This window comes from Salvia hispanica, chromosome 4, assembly GCF_023119035.1.
Source record: "Salvia hispanica cultivar TCC Black 2014 chromosome 4, UniMelb_Shisp_WGS_1.0, whole genome shotgun sequence".
Classification (NCBI taxonomy): Eukaryota; Viridiplantae; Streptophyta; class Magnoliopsida; order Lamiales; family Lamiaceae; genus Salvia; species Salvia hispanica.
The window spans coordinates 6,344,525-6,367,296 of NC_062968.1; the positions used below are offsets into that span (position 1 = coordinate 6,344,525).

Genomic DNA, 22,772 nt, shown 5'->3' on the forward strand with positions numbered 1-22,772 from the left:
CAATAAGACAATAACAACAAACATGAACAACACCACATCATTTATAAGCATTATAATATCAATATTTTTCAGTTTTTGATATAATACATGTAATTAGGATTTCGTTGGAATCTCTACAAAATTTTCTTTAATTTAAAAAAGTTATACTCCGTTCGTCCCATAAAAGATGTCTCACTTTCCTTTTTAATTTGTCTCACTAAAGATGTCACATTTTCATTTTCAGGAAAAGTTCCATCTCAAAATAATAAAAATATTATACTCCCTCCGTCCCATTAAAAATGCAACGTTTACTTTTGCGCACTTGTTTTGAAAAAATTAAAATAAATAACTAAAGTGGTGAAAAAATAAAGTAAGAGAGAGAATAATGTAGAGGAGAGTTCCCTTAATATTATTATCTTTTTTACTTTATTTTTTCTCCACTTTAAGTATTTATTATTATTTTTTCAAAACATGTGTGAAAAAACAAACGTTTCATTTCTAATGGGACAGAGGGAGTATTTTTTTTCCACTTAACTCACAAAATAAAACCTTCTAAAATCTCATACCGTCCCACAAATATGACATCTTTTATGGAACGAAGAGAATATTAAATTTAAAATTTTGAATCATTTTAGGAGAGAAAAAAGTGAATTTCATATAGATTATATTCAAAGGTCAAAATACCCTGTTCATATTTAAATATTGAAAAAAAGAGACTATTTCTAACCACTAGATTATAACTGTGTGGTCCATATTGAGTTATTTAGTTATCATGAAAGATATTAGTTACCATATATCCCTTCGTCCATAAAAAATAGAACATAATTATTATTTTTGGCCTTTCATAAAAAATAGAATACAATTATCATTTTTGGCCTTCCACAAAAAATAGAGCACATTCATTTATGGAAAGTTTTCAACAAATAAATAATCCAAGCCCTTTGGCCTAGCAGTAAAGGGTGTTTGGATATGGCACCATATCCTAGAGGTCACGAGTTCAACTCCTAGGAAGCGCAATCTAGAGGTCACGAGTTCGACCCCTAGGAAGCCCAATTTGGGATTAATTTCCTATGTGGACCTGACTAGCTTATGGGCCTGTACCCAGCTGTGGGGGGGTTAAGTTTGCTTGTGTGGGCCTGCCGAGCTTATGGGTCTGTACCCAGCTGTGGTGGGGGTTAAGTTTGCTTGTCATAATTCAAACTCATTTCAGGGGTAGATGAGGAACCATTGACGATCATCTTTAAAAAAAAAAAAAAAATTCAACAAATAATAACCTTACACATTATTGACACTATTTCTCACTTACTTTTTCTCCTTCTCTCTTACTTTACCAATTCTATATTAAAATCCGTGTCATACACAAATTGTTTTATTTTTTTAGACGGAAGGAGTAATCAATATGATATATCCACCAACCCTCGCTCTTGTGCTTAACCACAAACAAAACTCACACACAATGTTGGGCTCCTGTATTTTATTATATACTTATTCCGTAACCTCCGTCGCAAGTTAGTTGATTGTATTCGTTTTTGGATTGTCAATTAAGATAGTTGAGTTATTTTTTTTAGCAAAAATGCAATCTCTTCTCTTATTTTACTCTCTTCATTTTAACTTTTACCATATCAATTTCTTAAATCTCGTGACTAAAGAAAATGTTTCAACTACCTCAGAACGGAAGGACTATATTCGATAATGACCCTTTAAAAATCATTGATCGTCGATTGTTGCCCCAAATGTTTTGGAATCCGCCTTTTTACTTTAGAAAAAGTGGTATTTGATCAAAGTTGCAATTATTTTGCACCCATTTAATTTTCTTGCAGTTGGTGTGGGAAATGATTAGTGGATTTTGACTGCAAAGTATTTGTCCTTAACTGTCGGCGCTACCCCGAAGAAACGCAGAGAAGATGAGGTTTCGTTTCTTTAGAAGGAGATGAATAGATAACATTCCATTTCTATTGCTTTGGGTCTAGGAAAACATACATATAGTAGTAGTGGAAGAGAGTAGCTGTATGGCTAGCGCTTTACTTTTGGAATGACAGAACAAAAGAATTTTCCTATATGTGGATTTAATTTTCCAATCCAGTAATATTACTCATACTTCTATTTTTTTTAATATATCAACTTTTAATTGTATCATATACTTCCTCCGTCCCATTAAATATAAAATATTTGGTTTTCGGCATGTGAAAAAGTAGAAAGAGTATGGTTTTCATCTTTTAGAAACGTTTCATTTTTAATGTAAAAATCCAAAAAGAAAAATATTTCATTTTTAATGAGACCATTTGAATAAATTTTTGAGTTCAATGGTAAATTATAGTTTTAGTTCAATTTTTAGAATAGTGGAAATAGTGAAAATCAGTTAAGTTTATAATTAAATAAAAAAAAAAGAATTTAATCTGTTAAGGAGATGGTTGTAATTGCATGTATAACCATTTATAACCTAAACTTTTTTAATTTTTAAAATTTTGATATTCCACATTATTTTTATTAACTTACCATGTTATTTATGTAGAGATCAACGGACCTACTCATTTTAACTTAATATTTAATCGCAATTCTGATGACAAAGAGAAAGTTAGCGACCTACTCATTTAGACTTTTAGTCACAAGTCCGACGATAAAGAGAAAACTAATGAGTTGAATATATTCAAACTTTTTTAAAAAAAATTGTATTCTTTCTTGAATAATATAGGGAATAGAAGACAATTACAGGGTCACGAAAGTGCAATTACTTCATACAAAAATTGCACTTACAATGTTTGTAGTTAACTAATCTAAGTCTCTAAGCTCTAATCAACCATTCCACCGGAATAAACATATACATCACTGAGAATTGGGAGAGAAAGAACTCTATTTTGCTCTTATTATCGGTTATCGAAATTATAATCTAAGAAGCCACAGCAGGCTGGATTTCTCCTTCCTCGATTACTGAAAATCCAACGCGCTTCTGCATTTTGTATATACACATCAAAAAGCATCATCTAATTAACATGGAGTAATTGAAGATTAAAACAATAATATTATAGGAAATTAACAACAGTACATTAGTTTGGTGAGTGATTTTCGCAACTGGAAGACGAAGACTGTGAGATTATGATCAGTTCTACTCAAGTTCAACATTTTAGTTAGATGTATTTGTGTAGGTACACCTACTCATAGTTGACATATTTTTGGAGGAAATATTAGTTCATATCATGAATGTATATTATTATACTTGCGCTACAATGATAACCGCATGTGTGATTATAAGTTATAAGTATATACCGTATGAGACATGATCAAATACTAACTATCTTGTGCTACTTGTTAGCTAAATAACACATTATAATAAAAATGTTCACAATGATATGAGTATGTCAACACAAATTTGTGTTGACTTTTTATGAATATAAAGAAAAATTTGTATAGACATCGGTGGCGGAGCCAAGAATTTGATAGTGGGGGCACATATTATATCTAAAAAAACTCCAACACGATGAATATGACGACAATGTCGATGTCAAAATAATTAAAGAATAATTTCTTAAACAAAAAACATAGCTTTAAAATATGATAAATTTACACATTTGTGAGGTTAAATATTTTTATTTTTAAATCATAAACATCATTATTTTATAATCTTAAATTAACAATATTTGCATAAATTAACCATGAAAAAATAAATGTGAACAAAATTTAATAAAAATACAAATAAATTAATTACTATCTATTAATTTTAATCATACCAGAATCTATAAAATAATATAAGAAAAATACAAATAAGTTTGAAACTAGGAACAAAAAAGCAACCCCCATATTTAATTAAACAAAAGATGTGACCTTTCTAAAAATATAGTGTGACATAATAATTGTCAAACTCTATCCGGCATTAGACCATCTCCAACCATTTATACTAAACTCAAAACCCATTTTTGAGTATATGTCAGTATGTCACACCAAAAAGTAATTTTACTCTAACCATTTACACAAAATTCAAAATTTACATTATTTTTGAGTTTTTGTCTAACAAAATTTTTGCAGTAACACCATATTTAGTATTGTTTCAAAAAAAAACCAAAAATGAGTTTAAGTTTATTTGGTGTATGGTTAAAAAAGATTTCCATACCAAAATTTATTTATGGAGTATGGTTGAAGATGGTCTTATAGTAAGCGAAAATAGAATTTTGAAACTCTGATCGTGAAAGACCGTGCACATTATTTTTAAATGAACTAATCATTGTTGAAATAACAAACTATAGTTATAAACAATACATTGGCATGTGGGTAATAATACATGAAATCAAACACCAAAACCTACGAACATGCCACAAAATACGGAATAATTATGTTTTTAAAATTCAATTAAAATATTAAAAACAAACCTGATGCGATTTGTTGGTGCCTTGTCTGGCCAATCCACGATCGCCACCACCACAATGCACGTCGGCGCCGCTCATGAAGAGACCAACAATTTTCTCCGCCACGTCAGCTCCATCCTTACTCTCAGCTATGAGCTTCTCCACCTCCGCCTTCGGCAACCGCAGCCTCACCTTAACTCCGGCCGATCTCACGGCGGATATATCGGAGGCCGATCTCCGCGACAGCATCAAGCTCTCGAGGCGGTCCTTGGCTGTCATGTGGACCCCCGACCGCACCCTTCGCATCATACCGGCGCCGCGGCCTTCTGGAAGCTTCGGCTGCTCGATCAGGAAGTAGAGGCGCCTCGGCTTGAGCTCGTGGTGCGGTTCAAGCGGCTTGGCGCGGGCGCCGAAATGCGCGACTGCCTCCGAGGCGAGCAGCATGTGGCCCGGGTGGTTCTGGAGGACTGAACCGGCCTGGACCGGAGTCTTGAGCTTGAACGTTTCGCCGCTGATGTTCATTATTTTGACGCTTCTTTTTTTGCCTCCAAAAGTGTTGCCCATGGTTTGTAGTGCGATAGGTTTGATTGGGTTGTGGCAGTAGTAGTATATAAAAAGTGTGGTTAAAGGAAGCATTTCCTTCTTCCTCCATTAATTAGCTCGGTTTGACTCAATTCAAATTTTAAAAAATGTTATAGAAAATGTATGAAATAGTTAGTGAGATAGAGTCTACAGAATGTGCAATCAATTACCAAATACTATAATAAAAAATAAATAAGTTAATTATTCACGCGCGAACAAATTAGTACTGGAGGGATGGAGTACTATTTTTGTTGGATGACAAAATAAGACACTGCGGTTATCTCCTCACACGGGATCGTCTAATATCAATATAACTTTCTTGATTGAGTTGTTTGAAATTTGGATACCTTATCTTTGCCTAATATTGCATGTACATAAATACAATATGCATCCATATAAGTTATTGGTTAAAGAGATTCAAGTTTCTAAACGCCGGAGTTACTAAATATTCTCTCCGTTCTTAAAAAATGACAACAATTGAAATGACACAGATTTTAATGCATAATTGGTAAAGGAAAAGAAAGATAGAAAGAAAAAGTTATTGGAGTATTGTTAGTAGAGAATGGACCCACCCCATTAGAGTGAGAAAAGTTTCGTTAAATAAAATTGGTATATTTTTAAATGACATCCCAAAATAGCAAATATGGTCTATTTTTAAGGGACGAAGCAACGATAAAGGAGTATATATGACAGGACGTTAACCGGTGAGTTGGAGCTATACTTTTTTATAGGCTGCATCTATGGGCAGCCACACATGTGCTTAATGAGGGGCTTAAGCCCTTCTCAAATTATTTTTTAATTATTATTTTAGTTATATAATATTATCATTTTGTTAGTATTTTGTGTAAAATGAAGTGTAAAAGCCCTTATCTAAAAAAGAAAATATAGGAAAAATGATTATTTCATATAAAATTTAGATTATATAACCTCCTACCATAACAATTGGCATCTGTCCCATGACTCCCACTGATAGTTGAATATTTTGTTAAATTTAAATTTAGGACATGTTCACTTTTGCTTCACGTGGGTTGTTAAGTTTTGAATCTTGATGGGATTTGGCATTGTTTGGCCCAAAATTAGAAAAGTTGATTTCGTTGTTCAGCGAGCAAAAAATGCGTGTGGGTGGGTCTTGGTTTGCAATTTAAAATATTCCCTTCATCCCGCTTTAGCAGTCCCATTGATTTTCTGCCCTTTTTTGTAAAAATAATAAAAAATAGTTAATAAAGAGAAATGATAAATTAAAAGAGAATAATATAGAGAAGAGTTTTATCTACATTATTGTCTTTTTTATTTTATCATTTCTCCATTTTAACTATTTTTTATCAGTTTTACAAAAAGAGAGCAGAAAAGTCAATAGAACTGCTAAAGCGGTCGGAGGGAGTAATGAATTTGACTTATGATAATTGGTTTTAATAAAGTACCCATGATGGTAACAGCTACAATGTTGGGCGGGAAAGGAAATTTCCATGGGTGAAATGGGAAATTAGTCTTCATTTCTTGGTGTACAAATCGATGCAAATTCAAATACCACAAAAAGTTTGAGAATTCAATTATGGTTATTGCTATAATGAACAGTGCAGGCTCAGGTTTAATTCTAGGGCTGCCCACAAATAAACCAAGAACCTTGAACACCCAGTAAACCCAAAAATTGAATTAAATTCTGATTATAACCAGAAAGGGGAACATGCTCTGAGAGTATTAGTAATGGTGATCCCTCTCCGGAGTTCATCTTAGGACCTATCTCCATTTTCTCCAGTCAGGTTAGCAAGCCAATCTCAGAGCCTATTATTGAGAATAAATCTCCAACGACTTAGTTGAAGAATCTGGAATAGCCAAGACATAATACCATTAGCCTATTAGGGCTCGTTTGGTAGCTATGTCATGTTTCGACTAGACATAATATATACCATTATGATAGTAATCATAGTTTTGATTAGTTAATTTACATATATTGGGTGTTTGGTAGATTAAGATAATTGTGAGTTATCTTATTGTAGTGTTTGGTACAATAAGTCACAAGTAATGATTAAAATTATGATTGTCAAAATTATCCTCATTAGTTTAAGTTAATTACTAAACTATCATCATTTTGCCCTAATAATTCCTATAAAATCGGTTTGTTTAAAATTAGCGTCTTTTCAAGCTAAACTCCTTACAAAAATTAGCATCTTTATATCAAAAAACTTAAATTTATTTTGGTATTATATTTTTGTGAGCATTAATAATTTTGGACAAATTTTATGAATAATCAATTATTATTTTGGACAAATTCTATATGAAAATATTTTATCAAGTGCCAAATTTTATATGTTCAATTTTTTTGAAGTTTAAAGCGTTTGTGGATTGAACGACATCGTATATTTATATTTAAAACAAAAGCAATTACCTTCAAGTATTACGTAATTATAAGTATAATATAATATAATATAATATAATGTAAATAAAGTAATATAATGAGGGTGTGATTGGTAGCAAAAAAGGGTTTTCAAGGTTTCACGTATACAGAGTTTTTCTTACTTTTACGGATAATGTTTTCCATGGTATAACAGCGTTTGGTACATTTTTTCCAAATTGAGAAACCACACTATCAAATGTTTGGTAGAAATTGGTTAAGAGTTACACTCATGTGGATAATAAGGGAAATGTCAATAATATCCTTGAGTATGGGGCAGCTCTACATGTTGATTCTACAGGGAAGTAAAATGGCGGCTACTTTCTTTAACTTTGGCGCCATCCTTCTCTCATTCTCCATGCATATAAACACCTTCTTGGTACCCTCATTCAACCACAATTCCACAAAATACATCTTCTCCATCCAATACAGCTGCGATGTCTACACATGCGAAGAAAAAACTCACATACTAGGGCAGCCCGTCGAGTATTCAGTTTTTGTTTTTCAAATCTGAGAACGTCTCGTTCATATGAGTCCGGACGATGACCTCGATTATAATAACAATTGTCTCTGACTCCGACCTCTTTCGCTGACTTTCGTTAACCATCCTACATAATTTGAAAACAATGAAAGTTCATGGCAAAACAACAATATCATCACTGCAATATTAATTTTTTCCACAAAAACGAACAGAACACAGCTCCAAGCAAACACTTTGAACAAACAACAACAAAAAAGGGTACGGAACTTGACAAATAACAGCTCAAATTATCAATACACACTTTAGACTCAACAACCGAAAGATATAAGTCCAGAATGAACACAACCATAGTTACTACCTGAGAAATTCTTAGACATATCGCAGAACAAATCCAAAAAAATGCATTATCAACACTGCAGAGCCACAATCTAATCATTCACACAATCTCCCAAAGTTACAAAATGATTCATTGTGTTGCAAATGGAGTTAAAGCTGCTAGAGAAATCAAGACAAACCATAGGCACAAAAGCAACAATATAAACAGAGATCAAATACTTAAATTTATGGTTTCAATTCATAAAATTCTCAATTAAACAACAAGATATAGGCAAATACATCCGTTCAATTCCAGTGACAGAGTGCGAAACAAACCTCGGTATACTTGAACTGTTGCTCGACCTTCTTAATAACGCTTCCTCATTCCAAGCACTTGAAAGTGCCCTGGAGGAGCTCGGGTCGGATCTCACTGGTGCATGTGACGACGACGCTGACGGCCACGTGCTTGACGATCTTGGCGGTGGCCAATTCCCTGAGCTTCTTCACCAAGGGGAGGTTGTAGAAGGCAAAATTGATGTCCTTGTTCGGATTGTCGTCGGCGATGACGGTAGGGCGGAGCTCCATGATGAAACCCTTGCAGGCGCTCTTGAGGTAGGGCTCGAAGCGCATCGCAGTGGATGAACAATCAGACCAATTCCTTAAACTTTCACAACACAAATAAACAAATAAAATTAATAAAAAATGCAACAACAAACAAAACACATTATTGAACATCAAATCTGGAGGATAATTTTAGGCGTCAAAGCCACCGACGTACCTATATCAGAATGTTCAGATCGACGGTACCATTGGGTGTTTTTGGAGTGGATGCGCTGCGGAACTGTGTTGCAGTTAGAGAAATGGGAAGGCGAATTCGGAAACAAGATTTATCACAAAAATCAGAATGTTCAGATCGACAGTAGCATTGGGTGTTTTTGGGGTGGATGTGCGGCGAAGCTGTGATTGCAGTTGGAGAATTGGGAGGGCAATTTCGGGAGAAATCTTGTTTTCAAGATTTCTCACAAAAGGAGGAAACTTTATATCACAAAATTCCCGTGATAGTGTTTTCACTCAAACTCAGAAAATTATCTCACTTCCCTGGAAACCCGACCATTTTCTACCGGGCCGGCCGATAATGGAATGAGCTACCAAACATTGTAGAAGGATGATGAACAGTACCTTTTTCGACTTTTTCATATTTTTTAAGGGCTACCAATCAAGCCCTGAGAATATAATACGATTTAATGTAAAGTAATATAATGAGAACATAAAGTAATATAATGAGAATATTATAATATAATATAATGTAAATAAAATAATAAAGTAATATAATTAGAACAACAAATTGACATCAACAAAATTCATAATATGATTTAATAGCAAAATGACGTCTTTCAATACAACAACTAAGTAAAATTGATGGGTTAGAAATTTTGATGGGTAAAATTGTATTTTGCTAACTTAATTAGGCTTCCATGATAAATAACATAGGATTTTGGGTAGTTACAAATATGACTAAAACATAAGATTTTCAGTGGACTTTGTGTGGGCCGGAAATAAAACACGGGCTACTATATTTGGTAACATAACTACCAAACACACAAATAAACCCAGATTAATCTCTTATCTAGGCGAAACATAGCTACCAAACGGCCCCTAAGAGCATTAACAATGGTGATCCCTCTTCGGAGTTCATCTTAGGATATGTTGTGTACACCACTCTGTCGTGTATTGGTGTTCCGTACACCGTTGTCGTGTATAATAAAATTCCTTCTGTAATCGATCTTGGAGTACCACTGATACCCAACAAGTGGTATCAGAGCCACGTTGAGTCGTGGTGGTTGTTGTCGTAGTTGTAGTATTTTGTGGTGATCATTCGCAGGTTGAGAGTATGTTGTTACTCTACTGGAATTACCAATCAAGGACTGTTGTTGGAGCCGTTAATCTGCCGGAGTTGACAGTTGAAGAACACCAGATGACGGATTTTTCTGTAGTTGTCAATAGCATCGAGAAGCTAATAGCAACAATTATGGAAATTGGAGTATCCGTACGCGATATTATCTCATAGTTCAGGACTTATGAGATATTGTTGAGGAGATAGCACCACACCACTGACTGTCGAGGCGAAGGCACGAAAAGAGTGGGAGATGAAATGCGGAAAGGAAATGTTTGTGCGGATGGTTGCAGTAAAAGATGAGCAGATGCAGCGAATCAGGTCAGCTAAGACACCAAAAGAGGCGTGGAAGATTTTGAAAATTGCTTTCACCAAGAAGAACGAGGCAAAGCTGCAATGCCTGGAGAAAGTGTGTGTCAAAGTTCCAAGAAGGTCATGCAGAAGGTGAAGAAAAAGAAATATCAAAGGTTGAAGCGGATCAGGTAGCGACAAGGCTGAAGCAACTAAAAAAGATTTTAGAGCCCAAAGAAGAGTCGCAGAAATCACAAGCTCAAAGATCAAGCACAAAACGAAAGAAAGCAATTGCCGAAGAAGAAGAAGAATTTAGAGAAGCCGACTCAACTAAAGAATTGTATCAAGCCGAAGAGCTCAGTGATTTGAAACTCCAGAGGCTACAAGAGCAACTAAATGTACGATGAAGGAAGTCGGTGTCAAGGGGGAATATTGAGAATAAATTTCCACCGACTTAGGTGAAGAATCTGGAATGGCCGAGACATAATACAATTAGCTAGAAGAAATATTAAATAATTAGATATGCACTTCGGGTTCAACACATGTTTTAACGTAAAATTGGTAAAGTAAGAGTGTCGGTAGAGAAAAAAATTAATTAAAGTATTGTTAGTGGAGGATAGGTCCCACCTCATTAGAGAGAAAAGACTTCCAAAATTTGAAAATACATATTCCTATGGGACGGACTAAAAAGGAAAGAGTGCATATTTTTATGGGACAAAGAGAGTAATGTTCAAGAAATTGATTGCTTGAGGGAATTATGTCAATGTACTCAAATTTGATTTCAGACGTAATACTCCCTTCGTCTCAAAAGCATATGCACTCTTTCCTTTTTATTCCTTCCCACAAAAAATATGCACTTTCTAATTTTGGAAAGTCTATTCTCTCATAATGAGGTGAGACTCATTCTCCCCTGACAATATTTTAATTACTTTTTCTCTCTACTTCTCTCTTACTTTACCAATTTTACAGTAAAACCGTGCCGAACCTAAAGTGCATATTCTTTGGGATCCGAGGGAGTATGCAAAACCCGTATGAGTAAAATGCAATACCCAAGACATAATGATGCAATATGGGAGTTACTCCTTCCGTCCGCGAATATGAGTCTCATTTCTTTTCGGCATGAGTTTTAAGAAAAGTGAATGGAAGAAAGTTAGTGGAATATGAGTCTCACTTGTATATATTAGTTTTAAATGATATGCTAGTGGAGGGACCTCTTCACCGTTTATAGTAATTATGAACCGTGACTCCTATTTGTGGACGGACTAAAATGGAAAAAACGAGACTCTTATTCGCAGACAGAGGGAGTATAATATGTAATAAAAACGACAAGGGGAATTAACACATTCAAAATAAGTTATTCATACGTAATATCATAATGATGCAACCTGAGAGTTATAATTTGTACGAAATTAAAAACGACCATAAAGAAAAGTGGATTGAATGTTAGTAGAATATGAGCTCCTACTTTTATGAGTAATAGTTTTATAGTAAAATGTGAGTGAAATGAATTAATAAAACGTGAGACCGACACTTATCATTTATGGTAAATGTGAAAGTGAACACTTATTAAGAGACAACTCAAAATGGCAAAAGTGGACACAGACAGAGGGAGTAATATGCTGCAATAAAACCTTGCATACAAACAATTATTTGAACGCCTTTATTACATGAATGTTCAGAAACATATCATCTCCTTAGAGACTTGATCAGCTGTTGATCTCAGCAATTATAAAATCAATGATCAGCTTTGTTCTCAGTCATGAATTACAAAAATAAACACGGTACAATTGGGAAAGTGCAAAAATCAAGTTATATAAATAAAATGGAAGAAGGCATGAGAAATATCTTTAGTTTCTCATGCGTAAGCCGTCTCTTTCATTTCGATGCACATCCTAAGGGTTGGCTGTCAGATCAAATTAATCCACGGTAAGAACATAAAATAAGTCTCCGAGGGTATACGTCGCAAACCTGTTAGACCTGTTGTGACTTGCGAAGGGTCTCCAACAACGAGTTAGCCTTCCTCTTTGCCCTCTCCGTGCCCGTCTTGGCGAGCTCTGATAGGGGTATCACCGCGCCAAGCCTACTCAGACAGGCAAGGTTCTCGTGATCTCGCTTGCAGAGTGAGAGTAAGATGGCGGATGCGTTCTCCTTGTTACGAGGCAGACCTGTCCGCAGAAGGTCTATCAACACAGGTATCGTGCTAGCTTTGACGATGACTGCCTTAGCCTCTTGGTGGCTGGCGAGGACTGAGAGAATTGTCAGAGCTTCATCAACCATACAGCTGCTGGAATCTGTCAGCATTTTCACTAGCGCAGTGATGATACCGGCCCTAACAGCACGCCCCTTGTTTCCATGGTATATACACAGATTGAATAATGCAGTTGCAGCATCTTTCTTCCCTCTTGGGCTTCCATCCTGAAGCAAATCAACCAAAGCTGGTACGGCCCCCGACGCACCAATTATTATTTTGTTTTCGTCAGCCAGGGACAGACTGAAGAGGGTGGCTGCCGCGTTCTCTTTAGCCTCCATGCTTCCAGCTCTCAGGACTTGAACAATAGATGGGATTGCGTTCGCAAGCATTATGAACCCCTTGTTGTTCTCATAAATAGAGAGATTCAGAATAGAAGTCACTGCATTGTCTTGAATCTGAGCATCCTCACTTGTTAATAGCTTGACAAGAATTGGAATCGCTCCGGCTTCAGCAAGCAAGATTCTATTGTCTGTACTTCTCTTGGATAAAGACCGTATTTCCGCCACTGCAGCCCTACATTCCTCGGTGGACCTTCCAGAGAGCTTACGAACAAGAGCCTTGACGGCTGCTATGTCCTCTGTAACATCACGGAATGACCCGTCACTCTTTTTTATCCTGCCATTCATCAGTGGTGTCGTCTGCTCCACACCGTGTTTCAGACACCACTGTGATATTAGACTTCTCAACACATAATTTGGAGTGAGAGTTAGATGCCGGAGATTCTGCTGAGTTTTTGGGCATGTTGTGTTGCCACCGTCTATCCACCTCTGTATGTATGATCTCTCATAGGTCTGAAAATTATAAAAGATGACCGGATCAGAGATTCAGAATTCATTTCATCAGAATCACTACGGGAACAGATTGAAAGGCAGTTGGTATAAATCTTACCTGCCCCGTGGCAACAATCACCGGATCCTTCATAAGTTCAAGGGATATAGGGCACAAATAATCAACTGGAATAACAGGAGATTCAAGCTTCTTGTTCTCGTTGACACTTCTGCTGCACGTTGAGCTTTCAATCCTCACAGAATCCGAATCCTTGGGGGCACCGATCTCATGTGATGCAGACGAATCTCTCAAACTTTGTACATTTTGGACATCAATATCTGTAGCATGGTTTTCTAAACTGCTTCCTTCCAAGAGGCCTTCCACTTTTTGCCCTACTTCATGATCAATGATCCCAGTATTCTCCACATGTAAACTACCAATTGACCTGCTGCCAGATTGAAATGGATCGATCTCTTTATCCAGTGGCTGAGACAGTGCCCTATACAGTATGGTTGATGTAAGAGGCCCACCGTATCTTTCACTCGCCCGTCTCAACTGTGACCTAACTAATTCGACCTGGGATAGAGGATTATGTCAGATGTTGACCCAGTCCAGCGGAAATATAAAGTTGCTCAAAGTTAACACTCACCTGTTCTTGCACTTCTTCTGATATGTTAAAATCATCATAAGGTAAATCGATCAATGCTTTGTCCAATTTCCATGTCACACACTGAAATTGGAAGTAAATTTTCTTCGTTGCCCCATCCTGGAACCAAATGAAAAGTGCAAACTTTATCAGAGGAACACAACACTTAGAGAAGATCATTGCATGGTAATAATTGGGTAACAAACAGAAATATCTTCAAGGGAATCTGATGTACTACTTTCTGCTAATAGTTTTTATAAAGTTTAACCGTTATTAATCAATCTGATGCACTAACATTGACTTATGACCAGAGATATGCCAAATGGATCTGCAAAAATCTGGAGATAACCAGACTTGTACAGAACAAATAAGAAATGTATAACCTATTATAGTCAGGAAGATGTACCATTCCCAGACATATATGTCTGTATGTCCACCTCATAAGCAACACCTGAAAACTACAGTTCATCTCCGGCTATACACGCTCTGTTTGGTGTACATTACATGTGATGGTATAGCTACCTAATTCTCTAAAAAGTTTTTATTTATTTACTAATTTTTTTGAGAGGGGAGTGGGTTGATCTGTCAATTTCAATACATGATTTTACCACACAGCTTAAATTTTCTCACCTCGGACTAATGATATCCCACAACACAGGCAAAGAGAGAATTCAAATCAGTAAGGCATACAACAAAAATTGATCTCCACTCCTAAAAACCAGGCTAATTAGCTATATGCAGTAGGAAAACAGCTTCGGTTTCTGCCTTATCTAATGATTGAATTAGCAACTCCATGAACAATCAGATCAGACGCAAATCAATTTGCCGTAAATCCAGATCACTAGCAACTTAATCCCATTTTCAACCTAAACTCATCTTAATCAATCTCCAAAAAATGCAGCACGCGCGATTCATGCAACAACACAACACACAGCAGAATATAACCAAAAATCAAGGAAAAATCATTTCCCAGCACACTTACAGAAGAAACCTTCGAATTGTCGAAGTTGTTAGCGGCGAAAACAAGCCTCTTAGCAGCCTGAAGCGCCATTGTCAGATCAGTGAGGAAGGAGTAGCAGGAGGAAGATCCCCCTTCCCCAATTTCCCGAATTTCGGCGGAATCCCTAATTTCTTCGACCAAATGAGCCAAGAGTGAGACTCTTCGGGCCAAGTCGGAGCAGTCTTTCTTGAAGAAACCAGAGAAGCCGGCGCTAGATATCCGGGCAAGGTCACGGACTAGGCGCAGCGGGGCGGCGGTGGTGCCGCATTCCGCCGGCAAGGTCTCTCTGCCGGGCATTGTGAGGGGGAAGAGAAAAGGGAGTCGTTGCTTACAACCAAAATGTGCTTCTCATTTTAGCAATTCAACTCAATTATGTTTAATATTAGTAAACTTTAATAGCTTGTAACAGTTGGCAAACTTTTTCTTTTCTTTTTGGGAACCAAGAAACCAATTCTTTAATTGAATTTAATATTTTTGATACATTATTGATATTTGATGTATGATTGATGCTATCTAAATAAAATACTTATCTGTATATATAAATAGACAAAATCTTTATACGATGATTACAACTTACAAGTTTACTAATTCTACAAAACATGTTCTCAGTTTTCTGCCGAATTCATGAATAGGTCTAAGAATATATTTTAGACGTGGGTTTTAATTTAGATTAATATAATCGCTTATTCTCTATTTAATTTAAAATGTAATGCACTACTACCAAATTTGGTTAAGACTGGTTCTGAACTAAATTTGATTTGGTTTATGGTGGGTTAATTCATTGCAATTTCATCTTTATAAATATAAAATGTTCTTCACTAACTATTAATAAAGAGAAAGAATAAGATGGAATCATTCTCGTTTTGTCTAAATATTAAAATCGACTTTTATAAAAGTTTCAATAAGTAAAAAAGGATATAAATCATAGTAATTGAATTTATTATCTAAAGTAGATAGAGCGTACCTCTCATTTTCAATTGATAGACTTTACGTTCACCCCAAACCTTATGCTATTCCCTTTTACTCTTTTTCGTTTCTTATACTTTTTTGCTTTTTCTTCTTTCAAATAAATCCCAGTTATTTAATTAAAATATGAATTTTATTAAAAATTACATCCTACGAAAATCTATTCAACTTGTCTCATGTTGAGAAAATTGTGTTTCTCCGAATGTCATGCAATCATTTCAGACGTGTGTTGTATGTTGGCTTTAATGCGACTTGGTCTTGTCTTTTCATACAGATTAATTAACTTGTTATAAAAAGAATCTTTCTTTTCTGATATTTTTTTATATTATAGTTTTAACAATATTGTAATTTTAGTTTGAAACTATTATTCATTAATTTTTATTTTTAAAAACATTCGGGAATTAAAAGCGAATGAGCTTATAAAAATGGTAAGATGATTATATATTTCAAAACATGCATTATTGTTTCTAATATATTGGTAATTATTATCATGATTATGGCATATATCGTAGTCAAAACAATAATTAAATTTGTAATAGTTCTTAATGATTGGATTGCATAAGGATAATTAGTATATATCTCTTCTCTATTTATACAACAAAACACCTTAAAACACTAGTTTATTATAAATTTGTAGATTTCTATAACTAACTTTTGCATAACACAAATTTACTAACGAAAGATAATTATTTAATATAATCTTTACAAAATTTTATAATTTCAATTTAATAATAAAATGCAATTCACTTAACTAAATGTTCCAAGTTGAATTAATTGATATCGTTATTGATTACTGTTCTATAAAAGATACTCCCTCCGTCCGTGAATAGGAGTCCCGGTTGGCCATTTTCATCCGTCCGCCATTAGGAGTCCCGGTTAGACATTTTATCTTGGGAATATAAAAAATGACCCGACTTTTTCCTTAATTTAGAAGCTGCAATTAATTTTAATCCACTTTGATTGCAAATAATAATATAAATGGGCCCCACATTCCATTATCACACGCTTAAATTATTACATTCAAACTTTTCTTAAAATCCGCACCCAACTTAACTGGGACTCTTATTCGCGGACGGAGGGAGTAAGAATAAAAAACCCTTATGTTATCCCTTTAGTTTGCCACATAAATATAAAGAAATATCGAACCATAATTAATGAATCCATTCGAATTATATAGTAGTACTTGGTGAATTTTATTACGCGTTGTTTATGTACATGTCAAACATAGGTGTATTTTCGTGGAAAAAAGATCATGCTAGTATTATGAGAAAAGATAAATATGCATAGAGAATGCACAATTCTGGATTAATTAATTGTTCTAATTTTAGAATATTACTATTAATTTATAATAAAATACTTAAATACGTAATTAAAAGTAATTAATTTATAATTATGATTAATCAGAAAGCCATCACCCTCACAACATCGTATACACCACATCTACAACATCGAGTAAATGAAAAGGGGAAGGAAAAATGAAAATAAAATAAATAAATTTGAATGTAAGATATGGAGAAAGAAAAGGCAAGATTCCAGCAAACGAGTAAAGAAAATGAGAAACGTGTAATTGGGAAACAAACAAAATAATACAGTTGGAAGAAGAATATTGTGAATGTGCATATATTGGTTGCTAAGATAGCCTTTGTTGTTCTAATTATTAAAAAAACCATATTAATTTATTTATCCAACCCAATTATTGGTTTTGATTCTTTCGTTTTTTCCACTAAGTCAATTAATTCCACCTTGACACATGACATGGTCATCATTCTTACAATATAATAGTAGTTCTCAATTACGTTACAACTATAATGAAACAAGAGTACTTATTCGATAAAATCCACCAATTTACATAAGTCTCTCCTTCAAATTTGGAAATTACAAATAGTGTTTCTAATGTTCCAGTTGTATATAGTATTTGTTTGCAACTGAATCACATACAAACATTGGTACTTTGTTTAGTACTTATGTTATAATATTGACAGAGCAATTGTAGGTTTCTTTATAATTTGTATCTATACAAAGAATATATAATGAATTAACTGTAACAATCTATAATTAGATTGTCAACTTATGAGATATGCTCATATAATGTTTTATTAGAAAAAGGGTGAACGGTGAACCTATTTCTTTGAAGCAACTGAGACTCTGAGAGTAATCTCTCACGCCTTGTTTATAATTCTTTCACCTATTCTCATAAAGCCCATTTCATTATTACTTTTTTGCTTATAATTAAAGTAAGCTCTAAAGGGAGATCATATTTATTCAAGAATGCCATTGCAAATTGAAACATCGATTACAAACTAGCTAGTGATGAATCAATCACTGAATAACATTAGCTATCCGAGCATCCCCATCCGTGCTCTTAAATAAGAGCATGGAGGTGGGCCCGAACCCACTTTTACTCCTTGTCCTTAGCTAAGAGCACAACACCTATATTCGTGCTCTTCCGCAAGGACAAGCTCAAGGGTCCCACCTAGGGGTGGGTCGATACGATATATCGTATCGAAAACATTGTATCGTGTTTCGTTTCGAAAATATCGATATGAAAGAATCGTTATCGTATCGAAAGTTTCGATATATCAAACTTTCGATATGGATAATATCGTTATTGTATCAATATTTTGATATATCGTAAGATCGATACGATATATCGAAATATCGTTATCGTATCGAATACCTGTATATCGAAAAATATAATTTCAAAACTAAAAAATAACACAAAAAATAATAAAACTTCAACACAATAATATAAATAGTGTTCTTATTAGGGTTTCATATATATTTTCTAAATATATGAATGAATTAAATGGATTTATATATATTTATAATTTTAAACTTCAATATGTATTGAATTTCAATATGTGTCGATATATACGATATATATTGTATATTCGATATAAAACGATATATCGAAAATATCGATATGAATCGTATATTCGATATAAAACTATATATCGCGATACGATACGATACCGTATCGTATCGAAAATTACGATATACCGAAAATTCGATAATTTTTCGATATTTTTCAATACGATACGAGCGATATATCATTTTTTCGGTATTTTTCCCCAGCACTAGTCCCACCATTCTATTATTCAATTTAAATACTCCAATTGCTAAAACCATTTCTACATTATAAAAATACATTAAAAAATAAAAATTACATAATTAAAATCCTAAAGAATAAAAATTACATAATTAAAATCCTAAAAAATAAAAATTACATAATCAAAATCCTAGAATATAAAAAATACATAATTAAAATGTGATTTTTTTTTGTGTTGAAGTGGAGGTATTTATAGATGAAAATGTGAATTTTGGGGGGAAAATTTTTTAAAATAAATTAAAAGTGGGTAGAAAACGGATATAATTTTTTGGAAAGTGGGAAAATATTTTTTTATTTAAAAATGTTTTATTAAACTAATTTCAAATTTTTATAAAAAAAAATAAAAATTTGAATATGCCAACGGCTAAGCCGTTGGCCAATCAGACAACGCCACGTAAGGGTGCTCAGCGGCACGGACGTGCTCTTAGCTAAGAGCAGCGTTGTGCCGCTAGCACGGACGGACGACTTGCACCGGCGGACGAGCTCGTCCTTGCCACTAGCACGGACGAACGGACGACTTTTTTTCAACCGCTGCGGATGCTCTCATCAACATAATCACTAATTAATTTATTAATCATGTTAATTGCTCAAGTGATTTTAATATTTTAAAATAATACAACAATCTTTTATGGTATATCTCTCTCCAAACACATTAGCCAATCGATAGTTCTTCCCCAAATAAATAGCACTACTACACTACTACAGTACTACTATAAAACAGATACATGCTTAAGTCTTTCATTAGAGCATCCACAATGGATGCCCTAGTGGAAGCCCTAGTGAGAGCCCTAGTGGTTGCCATATCAGCATGCCCTATCTTTCTACAATGGTGGAGCCCTAGTGGATGCCCTATCTCTTATCCATTTCTCATTTCAAGTTTAATATTTTTTTTTATATTTTCACATATTATAAATAAAAAAAATTAAATACTAAATTAAATGAAAATCATGCATTACTTAATTTTAAATTTTTTTTTTGTAAATTTCATATTTAATTTTAATCAAATAAAAAATAGCAAAAATTAATACACTATTATAGAACACAATAAATTTAAATAAAACACTTACATTAATCAAATAAAATGAGAAAAGTATAATAAAAAAAATATGTTGAGTTTGGGGCTTGAACACACAAACTCTTTAATTTAACAAGATACATTTACCATTAGGCTTAACCTAGATTATGTAATGAAATCAAACAAATTTTTACATAAAGCAAAAAAAAACTCTCTTTTAAGTGTAAAACTAATTGTCCCACATCGAAATCACAAAGAAATTTGGAGTTGAAAACCTATCTATAAAACTACCATTTGTCCCACATCGAAGTCACAATGAAAGTTAGAGTTGAAAACCTATCTATAAAAGGTTTACTCAAGAAATGTAAAACTTGCTCACTAATTCTAAAAAATAATTTTTTAGGATTAAAAATCGGTTTTTATAATTAAAAATTGATTTTTTTATAATTTTTTTTCTAGATCGGGCTCGGGCGCGCCTTTGCAATGGGCGCCCGAGCTCACGCCCGATCGATCGGGCTCGGGATCGGTCACGACCGAACTTTCGGTCGCGCTCGGGCGTGACCGAGGGCTGCAATGGATGCCCGACCACGCCCGAGCTCGATCTCGGCCGATCGGGTGCGCGATCGGGCATCCATTGTGGATGCTCTTAGTTATGTTTAGAATCCAAATAATAAAAGGGATATTATGTTGGAACATTTTATTATGGTCCAACATAATAGTCGAAAGATTGTATAATATTTATGGCTATTTATTGATTGACACGAGTACGTGATCTACTAAGGTTTATAATTTATAGGGTCAAACAATTATCTATGAAAGTATGAGGACCTATTGTGCAGATACTACTTTGGATAACTTTAATTTTGTTATGGATGAAATTAAAGTTATAATAAAGTTAGGAACTTGCTCTCTAAATACATGGCTATGGTCCCCAAGTGCAACCTATAAATAGGTCAATAGATTCTCATTCCTATTGATCAGACGTAATATCAAGACTCTACATATTACAGAGAATCTGTGAGACAGCGTTGTCACTTGAAAGACTAATTTTCATACTTCAGAATTATCAACAACATCATGAATCCGAATCCATGTACGCTTCCGCTTTATGTTTATCAATCGTATTCTGACATGTATGATTTACGTGATGATTTATGTGAATCATTAATTTGATTCCAACATATTAGACTCTAATATCATTAAATTTTAAAAAAATTGAGTTTTTCTCACTAACTTTTAAAATGGCAAATAATGTCACGAACTTTACCTTATTTTGTTATTTCCTACCAGCGAAAAAGTTTTGGCGAATAATACTCCCTCCGTTCCATAGTAATAGAGTCATTTTGTCATTTTGGTACGTTCCATAGTAATAGAGTCATTTCCCTTTTTTAGTAAAAGTCAACACATTTTTCCACACCTACTTTACTCTCTCTTACTTTATTCTCTCTTTATCTCTCTACCTTTTTCATTTTCCACTTTACTCTCCCTTTACTTAACTCACCTAACACAATTTTTCTTAATCTCCGTGCCGAAAAGAATCGCCTCCATTACTATGGAACGGAGGGAATATCAAGATGCGGATTTTTTTTCGTAATTGCTCAACAACTTCAAGAGCTTTAAATTTTTCAATCTCTGAATAGTTTTTCTTAAAGCACACCCTCCAAAATTGTTTTTAAATCAATTAATATAGCCAAAATTTATTAACTAGTGGAAAATAACAAATTCAGTTTGTGATATTATTTGTCAATTTGAAAATTGGTGGAAAAAACCCAACTTTTTGAAAGTTCCATGATATTAGAGGTCAGTTCTCATAATATTATGCTTTAAAAGTGACAACTAATTAATTTTTTTAAATATGTGAATATTTAGCATGATAGAAATCCATGGGTTCCATCCTAAAACCAATTGGTGATAGGAGGACGGCCCATGGGACTAATATACTGATTTCAATTCTCTTTGTACACCGATATGGGATAGTTCTAATATTACTATTTTTTAGTTTCAATTGCCAACACCCTCCCTCAAACCCTTCAAAGTGAACCTTGGAGGGGTTGGACTTTTTCTAATCGGTTGGACGATTGGCCCAATTTTTTTTTCCGATCGGTTGGACCACTGGCCCAAATTTTAAGCCCTGATATACTGCTGGGTCAGTCATTTTTTTCGGTTTCGGCCTAGATATACTACTGGGTCAGTTAAATTTGACCCACAGTGGGCGACCCGCTCTGATACCATGATAGAAATTCATAGGTTTCATCCTAAAATCAATTAGTGATAAGAGGAGGGCCCATGAGACTTATATACTAATTTCAGTTTTCATTGTACATCGATGTAAGATAGTACTAATATTACTATTTTTTAATTTCAATTTGCCAACATAGCAGGAGAAAATGAAATTGCTTAGAGTCAACAAAAGGTGTATGATTTCTCAAATCACAACGAAATTGGCGTTGGTCAATAACACAATTGGCAGATGAGTTCGGAAGTCATATGTGTATGAAAACTTTTAAAAGTGTACAAAAAAATTATTTTTAAAACTAGTGTTATATCATGTGGAATTGAGAAATCTCAACCTAATTTTTTGGAGGGAAGAACTTATCAAGAAGTTACCTTCGGTTCCAACTGTATCTGTATTTCTTTAATTTCTTCATACCTATAATTTTTTATTAATGATTTGTTGCCATAAAATTATCAGAAAATCAAACTGCATCTGTATCTCTTTAATTACTTCATACTTAGAATTTTGTAT

At 34.2% G+C, this 22,772-nt stretch overlaps 2 protein-coding genes across 2 annotated transcripts; both read right to left on the reverse strand.

Annotated features, from left to right (window-relative positions):
- Positions 1 to 2,638: 2,638 nt before the first annotated feature.
- Positions 2,639 to 4,948, reverse strand: LOC125224570 (uncharacterized protein At1g66480-like). The gene is made up of 2 exons (XM_048127988.1): positions 4,341 to 4,948; positions 2,639 to 2,926 (listed from the first exon to the last, which is right to left on the reverse strand). Exons 1-2 carry the CDS (start codon positions 4,878 to 4,880, stop codon positions 2,867 to 2,869), a joined length of 600 nt encoding a protein of 199 aa, XP_047983945.1. The 5' UTR covers positions 4,881 to 4,948; the 3' UTR covers positions 2,639 to 2,866.
- A 6,940-nt stretch (positions 4,949 to 11,888) lies between these two features.
- LOC125217895 (U-box domain-containing protein 11-like) lies at positions 11,889 to 15,283 on the reverse strand. Its single transcript, XM_048119466.1, has 4 exons — positions 14,919 to 15,283; positions 13,940 to 14,056; positions 13,411 to 13,866; positions 11,889 to 13,313 (listed from the first exon to the last, which is right to left on the reverse strand). The coding sequence occupies exons 1-4, from the start codon at positions 15,231 to 15,233 to the stop codon at positions 12,243 to 12,245; spliced, it is 1,959 nt and encodes a 652-aa protein (XP_047975423.1). The 5' UTR covers positions 15,234 to 15,283; the 3' UTR covers positions 11,889 to 12,242.
- Positions 15,284 to 22,772: the final 7,489 nt, after the last annotated feature.